General features: G+C 35.4%; 1 protein-coding gene across 4 annotated transcripts in view; it reads left to right on the forward strand.

Annotated features, from left to right (window-relative positions):
• The window catches only part of CTNNA2 (catenin alpha 2), a 1,115,456-nt gene that overhangs the window by 1,070,712 nt on the left and 31,587 nt on the right, over nucleotides 1-13,157 (forward strand). For 2 of the 4 annotated variants that reach the window (XM_043603825.1, XM_043603826.1), the window contains exons 17-18: nucleotides 1,685-1,819; nucleotides 12,929-13,072. In XM_043603825.1, coding sequence (XP_043459760.1) covers nucleotides 1,685-1,819; nucleotides 12,929-13,072 — 279 coding nt within the window. The remainder of the gene's footprint in view (nucleotides 1-1,684; nucleotides 1,820-12,928; nucleotides 13,073-13,157) is intronic. The other 2 variants (XM_043603827.1, XM_043603828.1) reach the window with 1 other exon arrangement.

The raw sequence follows: 13,157 nt of genomic DNA on the forward strand, positions 1-13,157 counted from the left end.
GCCTTTATTTTGCCTGAAAATATTTTTATGAAGATTTGAGATACACAAGCAATATAAACTTTTTACGGACTGTTGCATTTTTAATTACTGTTCCATTGAGATAGAACTTCGAGTTTAATTTGTTGCAAGGTATTTGTATCGAAAGCCTTGTCAGCCCTCAAGGGAGATATCATTTTAAAGTTAATTCCGTTCAGTATATGGGTCTCTGGAGTAGGATAAATATTACAGTATTAAGTACTTGTAGAAAGCTAAAACAGTCTCTGTGGGATTCTTTCTTGATAAATGCAGTTAGTAAAAGAAAGTACCACAATGGTGTTATATATAAAAGAGACCCCTTTGTCATTTGTTAAAGATATGGTTATGTCAAAACCACAGGATTCACAGTATTAATGAAAGGTTTGCCTTTTTTTTTTTAAGAATTGCCTTTCTTAAGCTTGAAGAAAACCTAGCTGGAGTCTTTTTCTCATAACTTTTTTTTTTTTTTTTTTGAGATAGAGAAACAGTGAGCGGGTGAGGAGCAGAGGGAAAGGGAGAATTTTAAGCAGGCTCCATGCCCAGTGAGGAGCCCAACTTGGGGGTCAATCTCACAGTCATGAGATCATGAACCAGGCTATAATCAAGAGCCAGAAACTTAACTGACCAAGCCACCCAGGCACCCCTCTCATTCGCTTATTCTAAATAAGTCACTTCAGATTTAGCTATAGATCTTTATTTCTTACAGTGTTTGATCAAAAATTTGGTGAGTATACATCCTTTACAAGTGCTAATTTGAGCCAGAACAATGGAATGGCCTACAGAATCTTGAACTGAACTTTTGATAGTAATAGAAATATATTCCAATTATTGAATAACCATTGGTATTGAAGCCTTAAATGCTTTAGAGAGTCATGTAAATATCTGTGGAAGTGTTCAGCTAAGCTCACTGTGTATTTGATGGATTATCTACCCACTAAGTCTCAGAGAGAATCCAAAATTCCTGGTTCTAGTTGACTCTGGTATAACCTTTGAAGAGCTCTGTTTTTACTCTTATGTGTTTGTTTCAGTTGGCTTCAAACTCTACTTAAATCTCTTTCTCTAACAGTGGTTATGATCCTTCTCAGAATGTCTTATTTAAAGTTTATAATGTTGCTAAATTTTTGATAAATACAAAAATCCAAAAAGTGTAATAGACTTCCTTTAGTGAATGATACTTTTCTGAGAAAGCCAAAGGAAACAAATGGTTTTTTCACCCAACCAAATGAATTGAAATTCTATCTTATGCTGTGTCAGAGAGATTTCTATGCAGAGCGATTTCTTTCTAGCCTCTGTTGCTTTGGTTGTCCATATTAAAATAACTACACATAGTGAATGTTGAGTGGGCCACTAAGAAAAAAACCTGTAGAATATTTGGTTTTCTTAACAGTTTAGAAGACAACTGGTAAAATTACTCATAAACATGTACAGAAGTTCCAGTAAGACTTTCTGGAAGATCTTCAATATTCTGTTTAGAGAATTGTATCAAAGTACAGCTGACCATTGTAAACTACTGACTGTGGCTTTCATAAAATGTGCTATCAAGAAGTTAAATGGATGTGATTAATATTTATGACACTAAAACCTTTTCTTCTCACAGCTTTTATATAGCAAGTGTTAGAAACTGAAGAGTACTTACTAATTGAGATCACTTTTTTTTAATGTTTTATAGTGTCCTGATTCAGCATGTAAGCAGGATTTATTAGCCTACCTTCAACGAATTGCTTTGTATTGCCATCAGCTTAATATCTGCAGCAAGGTGAAGGCAGAAGTTCAGAATCTAGGAGGAGAGCTCATTGTGTCAGGGGTAAGCTGGGAGTTGGGCTTCACAATTAAAGTTCCCACTGTTGTGCTTCCAAGGCAAGCATTCTTGGCAACAGTACTGCTAAAAACACCAAACTACAGTGATTCATAGGGAGTTTTTTTTTAAATAAATGTTATCACCATTATTCCAGACCTTACAATAACTCACAAAGAGCAATTTGATTTTCCAATTACCCCATGTTTATACTAGCCTTGTAAAATCTCCATTCTTCACAAGAAAACTAATTTTGTAGTCTGGAAACTCATTGCCAAGCTTTGACTATTATAATTATTTGGAGCTTTTGTACATTTACTCATTGTGAGTCTACTTCCCTTTGTTAGTCCTAGTAATTTTCACTCTCTGTTCAGGAGCCAGCCTCTCTATGTGTGGATTGTGTTCACATGTTAGAGATGGTGAAAACAATAGGAATTCATTCATCAGGTTCCAATGCATACTAGGTTATCAGTAACCCTTGAAAGCCAGAAAATATTCAAATTTAATACAGGTTGATGTGCTGTTGCCAAAAACTAACATAGTTGTCAAACACTAACAATTATGTCTTCTTTGCTTAATAACTCCGGTGTTTCCCTTAGTATCTGGTCCATTTTCATCAAATATAGAGAAATAAGTTTGATTAATAGAAGAATTATGATTTCTTGGCAAGATTTCCAAATGTATGTGTTGAGGTTCTTCACCTTGGCTTCTCCTCCCTCTGTCCCCTTCTTTGAACACGAGGTGCCATCTATTGTAAACTATATGCAAATTCCAAAGTGTGGCTCTGCCACCTTTAGTTCTTTTCCCAGTCAAAGATGCTGCTGCCATTTTAAGTGTGACATTACTGGGAACATCACATTATCAACGTGGTGAATGCCTTTTGAAAATCAGACGAGTCATGGAGCTCAATTCTCAATTTTCAGAAATTCAACAGACCATTTGATAAAAATATATGGAAAAATCATTCTTCAACGGTTTCAGGTTCTGTATTATTTGGGTGGCAGAAAACAGCTGGGAAAAGAGCTGATCTGGCTTGCATGGAGATGCCATCTGGAAAGCCTGTTCCATGCAGTTTCACCTAGAGTCCGATAAATTGGCTATTTTGTGCCTCTTCCCAAAGCATAGTCACCTCTTTGCATTTCCAAAATGATCCTGCTTCAACATTCTTCAACAACCAAGAGCAATCTGTCTTGCAATGTGTCCTTTCTGCCGAGTTGGTAATTACCCAGTTTCTCTCTGCCAAGAAGTGATCAAAACATTGCATATCCCTTGCTTCTTTTCTTATCTTCAGACTCGATGGTATAGTTTCCCATACCATTCGGCTTTCATGTCCATCTGTATATAGCACCTGTGGAACTGAGTGCTTTTTGTTTAGCTTGCCTTGTGTGCTTTCATTTGTCACTTTCCAAATCTTATTATTTACATGGATGCACAAAGCATCTTTGTGGATCTCAGAGTCCACAACCTCATTTAGGTGATATTTTACTGGCAGAGCTGTTCTCCATTATCCTCTCAGTACCCATTGTTCATCACTGCTTCCCGAGCATCATTTCCATTGTCTTTTCCTCATTTAGATGTAGTCCAAACCATCACTGGCTTTTATCACTTGCACTGTTGGCATTTGTAGAGGTGTTTGAGATTGAGAACACCATCAAGAAGCCTGTTTCCTTCTTTGAGTCTTATTGGCAAAGTTCATAAATCCTTGCATGGGAGAAGGCTTCTTTTTGAGGAATGTTATATAACTTTATAATAGTTTTGAGTCAAATGCATTATAAAGGTTTGCTATATATTGCTCAGTTATGGACCTGCTCTTGGCCTCCTCATTTTTTCAAAGCTTGATTGCTATTTGGTGCCATACCTGCATCTGTAGTCTGCTGTCTTTGCCACTTCTGCGTCCATCTTATTCTTCATCCTCCTTCACTGATGGCTAATGGAGAAAAAATACCAATGTGTTTCTTTTGCAAAATAGCCACAAATGACTGCCTTCAAAGTTCTGAAAGAGTCAAGAATGTAAGACCCCATACACACAAACTTTCAATGATTTTGCCAAGAAAATGTGTCCATGCCTAGGGCCCCATTTATTTTGTTGTCTGGCATGACAAAGTTGCTACATTTTTAGGGATAAACTACTATAGTATTATATATATATGAGAGAGAGAGAGAGAGAGAGAGAGAGAGAGAGAGAGAGAGAGAGAGAGAGAAATGCTTAAATAATGGGATTCAAGGCTGTAGCTTCTTTTCTGAAATAGAGGAAAGCTCCCAGGAAGGTATATTTGTTAGTAGTCAAAATTTCCCCTAAAATAAGAGATTTGGATAGCTTATTTCCATTTTTCCAAGAGAAATGACTTAAATCTCAAAGCTGAGAGCTGTGTTTTTACAGCCGTGAGCTAGCATGATGAACAGAATGCACATGTGCACAGTTATGTATCATGTCAGCATGTGTATGTTTTATGTGATTCTGTGTGTACTAACTGGGAAAGGCTTCTTCTGTTGTATCTGCCTTTGGCTTGAGAGGTGGGGCAGGAAAACTCAACAGGTCATAGGCTGGGGACAATGGATGCAAAAGTTCTTCTTGTGACACGATGGGGAGTTGGAGAAATAACACAATCCTGGATATATGCTTACATGTGCTCAATCATACAATTGCTGTCTAAGAAGCACTACTAATTTTCTGTCTGGAGATATGTTTTTAAAAGTTATTGGCTTAAATCCTTCTCAACAGGCAAAAGGTGCCATTCCTATTAAATCTCAAAGTAGAAGATGCATTTGTGAGCCAATTCAGCTTACGCCATTTGTGTGCTTGCTAAGGAGGTCAATGGAGAAGAGAAAATCTAAAAAAAACAAAAAAACAAAAAACAAAAAACAAAAAACAAAAAAAAAAAAAAACCCAAAAACTAACAGTGACAGAAATGTTAAAGTGAAAGTAGAAGAAACTGAAGTCCAGAATATTAAACATCCATTAGTTTGTAAATTGGCTTTATTGGCTTAGTGTTTGTTTATTTAATCTCTTAGGTCAGTTTACATGCTTTTTGGAAAAAGGAATGTTGAAAGAAGAGGAAGAAATGAGAGTAGGATAGGAGAGAAGAGGCATGAAAGAAGAAAAAAAAAAAGAAATTTAACCATAGCGTATCGTAAATAATTTTAGTGAAGGTAATATCCCTTAAATGTGATAGCATTATATTCATCATGGCAGAAAAGTTGAGCAAATTTTTTTCCAAGTATGTAAATATATTTTGCATACAAGTAAATTCCAAAGCTGTGATGCGGATATTACTTGTATATTTGATGGTTGTGTTTTTAATTAATTTTTATTTACTAGGTTTCAGAGGATTTAATGGATTCTTTTAAATGTAAAAATGAAGATGTACACATGGATCTGAAGACATAAAAATCATTCTAAATAACCTTTGATTATTTATTTTTTTTTTTTTTATTTTTTTTCAACGTTTATTTACTTTTGGGACAGAGAGAGACAGAGCATGAACGGGGGAGGGGCAGAGAGAGAGGGAGACACAGAATTGGAAACAGGCTCCAGGCTCTGAGCCATCAGGCCAGAGCCTGACGCGGGGCTTGAACTCCCGGACCGCGAGATCGTGACCTGGCTGAAGTCGGACGCTTAACCGACTGCGCCACCCAGGCTCCCCTAACCTTTGATTATTTTTACCCTAACATTTGTACTTCGTGGATTTTTCTGAATGAGATTGGAAACAGTAAGGTGGAATTTAAGAATGTAGAATGCTGAACATCAAACATTCTGATAAATCTGAGAAATTGCGCCTTACTATTTATTATTATTATTATTATTATTATTATTATTATTATTATTTGAAGTTCAACTACATCAAGAGTCTCATTATAACAATGAAGTCAGAACAAAAGAGGAATAACCCTACCCCGGACAGGAATTCACTGTTTAGGTCAGAGATGGAAGGACACAAATTGTAACTTATAGTTGACCCCACATAAAATGCTACAAATTTTGAAAGATTTTATTGCATTTAAATGTCTTTTTTTCATATTAACAAAATATAGGAGCAGAGTTTCGAGGTGGGGATATTAGTTTCCTCAGACTGACTGAATGGAGCCTTGCCCTATTCCTGAGGAATGGAGTAACCTGCCCTAATGTGCACTTTTGTTCTTTGCCACTTAAATCTCTCCTTTCCAAATTTAAATCTCTCTCAATTGGGTTGTGGAGAGAAGCTTGACAAGGTGAGAAAATATAATTTGTGATGCTGGTAGGATTTGAATTGTTAAAGAAAAATATTAGAGAATAAGGGGTCAATTACAGTCCTTATTGCCTGTTTCACGTCATTAAAAAAATTGGACTCAAAATCAACATGAATGTTCATGGTAATAAATGAGAACCATTAATACACTACTAGAAACTGATAATGGCCAAATCAATCCTACCTGACTATGGCATATAACCAAAGATACATATGTGCATGTGCACAAACATGCACATACAACAAATACACATGATTTGATATTTACTCTATTATCCTCAAATAAGCAGTAATCAGGAACTGAACAAGTGGTTGACAACTGTGACACATCTGATCCAAGAAAATTTAGGGAAAAGAAAATGTGGGAATTATTTGTACAGTGCTATATGTATTATATCTTTTAAAATATATATATTTATACACTTATATTACATATATTTAAAATATATTTTTAAAATGTGATTTGTTGAGATGAGAATTGCATTTTATTTGAAAAGTTCTATATTTCCTCTATAAAAATAGTGTTAGTATTTTGTAATGATACGAAGCAGTCATTGGAATTAGCATTGTACCTACTTATGTAACCTTGTACTTTAAGCCACACTTTTTTGAGGAAAGAGTTTTTTATATATATATTCTGATTCTGTTTATTGTCAATTCTTGATCTACACTGATCAGAGTGTAGTAGTAATGGAAACAAATCTAAATTGCTATTTCAATTTGGATTTGAAATACATTTCTCTGCTTCACTTGAACAAAAGGGTATGTGTTCAGGAAATTAACTGCAGTTACAAAGAATTTTCTCCAGATTTTTCAGAGGGTAGGCCATTAAGTATTTGGGCTTAACAGACTTTCCTGAACTATGTAACAGTAGGAGAGGCCAGATCTAGAGACAGTAAGATTAAAACAAACTTTAGATTATAAATCTGGATGGAAAGATGGTGGAAATATTCTGTAACATTAAGAAAATTAAACAAGTACTTATCATTGGCAGAATGGCCATAGTTCTTTGCATATACTTTACTACTAAGATGGGTTGCTGAATAATTCAGTCTTTCTCTGAAAAACCTAACCTTCTCAATCTGTTATGACAGCAAAACTATAACCATTTAAGTTTTGATTCCTGCATTAAGTCTTCCTCTGTTACATTTATATCAGTGTACATGGCCACTGATTTTGTACAACCTAAATTATGCAAACCTTCAGAGAAAAATAACCCTTAAGTGATTTTTCAGTGCAGATTCTTTCTCCCAGTGTTATAAAGGTGACATTTGACAAACTCAAGGTATTACATGTGGAAGAAATGGGAAATGGGGAATGTTATAAGTAAAAATCTCCTTGGGTGCCAGGCATCATAACAAGTTTTGAGTCTAGTATACCACACCTGTATAGGTGTCTCCCTGAATTTAAATAGTCTTTGTGCAAAGGAGGATGGTGTATTGCTCTGTTAAAGAAGCTCTTTAGTTACATACTTAGTGACAATGGCCCTAAACCTATCAATTTGATCAATTCTATGCATTGAAAAAAATCCGTTTTTTCACTGATGAAATTAAACTGATTTGTTTTATGCATAGAAACAGACTTTATATTCTAATGCTCTCATTTTAAAGTGAGAAAACAGACTCTCTTGTGGCAAAATTGGAACACGAACCAAGCAAATAACTCTTTACCATAGGTGGAAGCATGGGTTGACCTAACTTGGATCTACTCAATGGATTAATTTGAGTGCATCACCTGAACTTGTACTCTGAGGCATTTATACTTTGGTCTGAGGGCATTCATTATTGCTCGTCAGAGGAGAAGTGGCTAGTGGCTTTAAGAAGAATGTCTCTCCCTCAGAAATGTCAGTGCCATTACTTGTCATTCAGTCAGTGAACTTCCATTTCTTTAGGTTTTAAAGCTATTCAAGTTTTGAAAGCCTCTAATCAAAAAGAAGGCAAGTGATCCACACCTTAATCTATTTGCAATTAATGTTTTGGATCTCAGTTCATATTCAGAGCATTATTTGGCAGCCAAAGACTAGCAATATTTTGTGAAAACTTGGAAATTAGACATATGGCAGGTACCTGGATGAGGGACACTAATTTTGCATCTTTTGATATCTGTGAGACACAGGCAAACCTATTTAAGGAGTGCTGGTTTATAACATTTTCCCATGAGACCTATTCTAATTTTGAGATGCTAGTTGTTATCACTGATTTCATTGTTAGATGTTATTTATTAATATATTTTAAATAATGTCTAGTGTCTTAGGAGCTGTCTCCTCATTTTTAACTAGTTGTCGATATGTGAGAACAAATCCAGATAATATCTGTTCCCTTAAGTTGAACCAAGTTATGGGAAGCTACAGTGTTGGGTAGAATACCTTTATGTTTGAAACAGTGTCTGTAATTTAGTGTATGCTTTCTGGTTTTCCTGTGTACACTTGGATATGTCAGCTCTAGTCAAGAAATACATTATTTTGAATTAGTTACCTAAATCCATTGTGATGTTTTTGTTTTTTTCTTGTTCCTACTTGGATATACCTCAAGAATTCCTGGATACTGAGGCAGTTGGAAGAAAAAGAAGCTAAAATGTGAATAAATTGATATAAGAATATACACATAAACAGAAGATAAATATTAAAATCATACACTAGATATTATCTGGGGATCTTACTGATTTTGCACCATTTTCAATTACCTCAGATGACTCAAACTAAAGCAAATTAAGAGACTCCATAGGAAAACTGAGACAGGATTTTATGTTTGGTATTGGATGTGATGAAATTTTTTGACAACCATATTTTTCTAGAAAAAGGTTAGTGTTTCTGTATGTTGTTCCTAAGTTCTAATGACAAACCAACAATCCGAGCTTCAATGAGTTGTATTTCCTTTTCACATAGTACATTTTCTGATTCATTGAACAACATTTCTATGGTGCTCCAACTAAAAAGGCACAGTGTTAAATATCTGTAGGGTGAGGGTATTCAAAGTCCTTTCTCTCTAATAGCAAATAATTTCCATGAAAAAGGATAAGGTTTTCTGTCCATTGTGCTTTTGTTAGATTGTGTAATCCATTGGGTTTTCTTTTTTCCATTTAGTTTCTCATCTTACTGTTTAGCATTCTCAGCAAGAATAGCAGGGTGTCTGTTGATGGCTATCTCTGTGTATTCACTGTTGTTCTTGGTTTACTATACTCTAGAAATAAAAGCATGTTTAACTTACTATCTTCTGCATTCTGTCCCTACAGATTTTGTCAAATGCTTTCTCCAGCTTAATTTAAATGATTTATAAAATATAGCTTTTATCACAGCCCTTAGGAGAGAAATATGTGCCATGTTATGGCCCATGTATCTTACAAATAGGAAAGACTTCTGGATGGGCAGTGTGTAGTTTTCTTAGTTTAGATTTCTTTTACTGCTTCGGAACATATTGTCTTACTCTATCTTCAACAGTCATTTTCTTTCTGGGCAATAAATATATTTCAAATATTTCATCCTAATCCAATTTTCTTGAAGGCAAGCTTACTTAATTTGGACTGTAATCTTTTCTTTCATCATCAGTACTACATCTTACATTATTGCTTTTCTCTGAATACCTTCATCTGTGCAGATGCCTTGCTGATAATGAACTTGAGTGGAACTCTGACTAGATCTTCTGTCAAATCTGCACAATCTGTATCTTGACCTCTTTCATCCATTTCCTTTTGCAAATCTATTTCTCAACTGAGAGAAGTTCCTGGAGAAGTTCCAGGCAGCATCATCTTCTAAGAACCATATACTCTTTTAAGCCCAAGGCTATGTATGTGAGACACTATCATAAAACAAACTCAGAACAGAATCTCTTTATCTAGGAACTCCTGATTAAAATCCATTGCTATCAAAATTGTTTAGATTCTCTATTGCTGAGATATTTCTCTTTAATAATAACATTTTGGTCAGATTGCATGCCAACTGCCTGATCATGTCTTACACAATGAATTACTTTATAAAGACACCTTTTGATTATTCTTTTGGAGTACACAAATTATCCCACCTGACTTTTCTCGATCTTTTGCACTAAGTTAAACAAATACACCTTTTTTCAACAGATGAAACCAATCCTACATCTCTTTGATCAGAATAAAATTATAACCATGACTTCAGTAATGGAGTTTCTTGACTCAAATCTTACAATCATTTCATATCTTGTCTTAAAAGGCTAACTTTTCCATTTATGTGATGTCATAGAGAGTATGCATCAAATCCATAATTGCAGTGACAGTGTTCATAAACAATGTCAAGTGGCTAAATCCTAAGAAGAATTGGAAATTATCTGATCCTGGCATTGCATTCTGTGTCAAAGAAAGTTCGTTTTGGTTTTTCTTAAACTAATCTCATAACTAAAGACATTATTGCAATCAATCATACTAAATCACCTAAAAAAGTCAGCACAGTTCACCACTCTGCATCCTTTTGATGCAGCCTAGTTTTGCATTGGGTTCCTGAAGTCATGCTCCATTTCCAAATAAGCAATAGATAATAAGAAACATCAACAAATTATAAGTCTAACTTGTTTTCTTTCAATAGTTAAAAAGTGTTTAACTCCATTTTTATTCTGATATATTAACATTGGCAGATATATACCTTCTTTGTTGTGTAGTAATATTGTTAAGGTGTTTCTTGGAAGAATGAACAATTGCAATCAGTAATCTTATAATAACGACCTTTAAATTTTGTATGAAAGGTGAGATGACACAAATAAGCTTCTAATACATAATAATCATTTTTGAAACTGAAAAATAAGGATAAATGAATAGCACGTTCCCTATAATGGGAAAATCAGGAGATACCTAATTTCTAAACAAATGGGATCATCATAAAGCATAAAAAAGCAAGGATAAGCCAACTAGTCAATGATCCAATGAGTAAAAATAGGAAGAAAATAAAACTTGATAGGGCCATTAATTGTGAAAACTCACACAATAAAGCTGTTGAATATAGAAGCTGAATTTAGATTTAGAATTACTGAAAATAGAAATACAATAATACAAGAAGGAAAACAAGCAAGATATCACTGCTTTCTCTAATAAGTACAGAAAACATCAAATACTAGAAAAATTCCATTTTTTCATAAACGCCAGATATTTTTTTCTATTGTATTTAATTTTCTGAAGAAATTATTTAAATGCCTCTAACATTTATTTTGAAGTAAAATATGGGAGTAATGTTGCCAAATCCATTATCAGTTTGAATTTAGTAGCATCTATGTTTCAAAATGCTCCCTAATCTACCAGTTTTGCTTAATTAAAAAAATATGTTTATTTATTTTTGAGACAGAGAGAGACAGAGCATGAATGGGGGAGGGTCGGAGAGAGAGGGAGACACAGAATCTGAAGCAGGCTCCAGGCTCTGAGCTGTCAGCACAGAGCCCAACGCGGGGCTCGAACTCACGGACCGTGATATCATGACCTAAGCCGAAGTCGGATGCCCAACCGACTGAGCCACCCAGGTGCCCCTGCTTAATTTTTAAATTGTGATCATTAATACACTTACATATTTCACGATCTAGGAATGGCAGGATTAAAAATAGAATTATATTGGCTTAAAACATAAGAAAAAAATTTTAATCATGAATATTGGTTATCTACACACAGAAACATGCTTTGGGCTTTACCCATTTATGATGCCATTAACTGTAAACTATAATTTTGAATCTTTTACTAAAATATTTTCTGTGGGAATAGTGAGTTTCACTTTTCATATATTGCACGGGGCAAATGAAGATCTGGCTTCCATGTGGAGGGTTTCAGAACCTACCTGCTCTTTGAAACTACTCCTTCCTTTTGTCATATTACCCACTCAACAACTTTGAGTAGTTCATAGTTTTTTAACTTCTAAATCTCCATTTAAAATAAAAATACCTTAATGTTCTCCACATTATTCTCCCATAGTGCCTAATTTACCACCCCCCCCACCCCCACACCCCCCGCAATGGACTCAGATGTTAAACAAAGCTATAACTATATGACTATAACTTTAGTGCATGTGACACACATTTGGTCAGTTAACATCACTGGGTAACTTAAATTTGACCTCTGAGAGTGGTAGTGCAGGGACCTTATGGTTATGGAAATCTTCCCATTCGATTTTTCTCCAGTTTTGAAGGTGGGCTTTATTTACCCCCTTTACATATATACATATATAGATATATATGTTATATTCACTACACAGAGAAAAACTGGTCAAAATTGTCAGTGATATTTCATGCAGAACGTAAAAGCTTAAGAAGTAGAAATAGGCATTGGTTATTGGCTTATCTTTTAAAATGTGCCTGTCACACAGCCCCTCCTTGGGTACAAAAAGGAAGAGTAAAAAGAATTGCAGTTGTAGCAACAATGAATTCATTAGTTCTTCAGTGATTCCAATGAAAGAGGTAAGTATCCTTTTAGTACCATGTACTGGCTGCACATGCAGAGGCCAAGGGCTTAATGAAGGTCACACAGCAGGGCAATGGAACTTCCAAGAAAGACATCTGAGATTCCCCACATACTGTTCCAAGCTTTAAGAGCTGTAGCCCTTGCTTTCTCTCTTGGTGATCTTCAATGCTTTAAATAGGGGATTCATCCCCTTTGAACCCACAACGATTGTCCCCTACAATGCCTGACAAGGCAGGGTGCTTCTTCATCCTCCTTCTCCAAAATGGTCCATTTATCTGTTCAAGAGAGCCAATGAGGAATTCATATGGCTGGGCTGCTTAATATCACAGATGCCCATCCATATCTCTTTCAGCACCTAATTCCTTCATATGCCTCTTTCTCCCAATGACCCCCTCCCTCTTCCACTTCCCCAATCCCTTCCCAATAGGGTACGTTTTTTTTTTTCTCTTGCTCTCTCTCTCACTCACTCTTTTCTGTATCTCTCGGAAATCAGACAGGAGTTCAGAGCACTTTCACTACCTTTTATGAGGTAGATTGTGATGTCATAGATGGGGGCAGGGCTAGTCAACTTTCTACCCACCTCCCAACCTGTGCTGAGGGAGCTCCGATCGGGAGTGGAAGCAGTGATTCCTCCATGGTGAGTAACTTTGCTTTCTAATGTAATCTGTTTCATTGTAAACATTAATTTTGAAAGCAGGTGGATGGGGTTTCAAAGAAGTAAA

The sequence above is a fragment of the Prionailurus bengalensis genome, chromosome A3 (genome assembly GCF_016509475.1).
Source record: "Prionailurus bengalensis isolate Pbe53 chromosome A3, Fcat_Pben_1.1_paternal_pri, whole genome shotgun sequence".
In the NCBI taxonomy this organism is placed as follows: domain Eukaryota; kingdom Metazoa; phylum Chordata; class Mammalia; order Carnivora; family Felidae; genus Prionailurus; species Prionailurus bengalensis.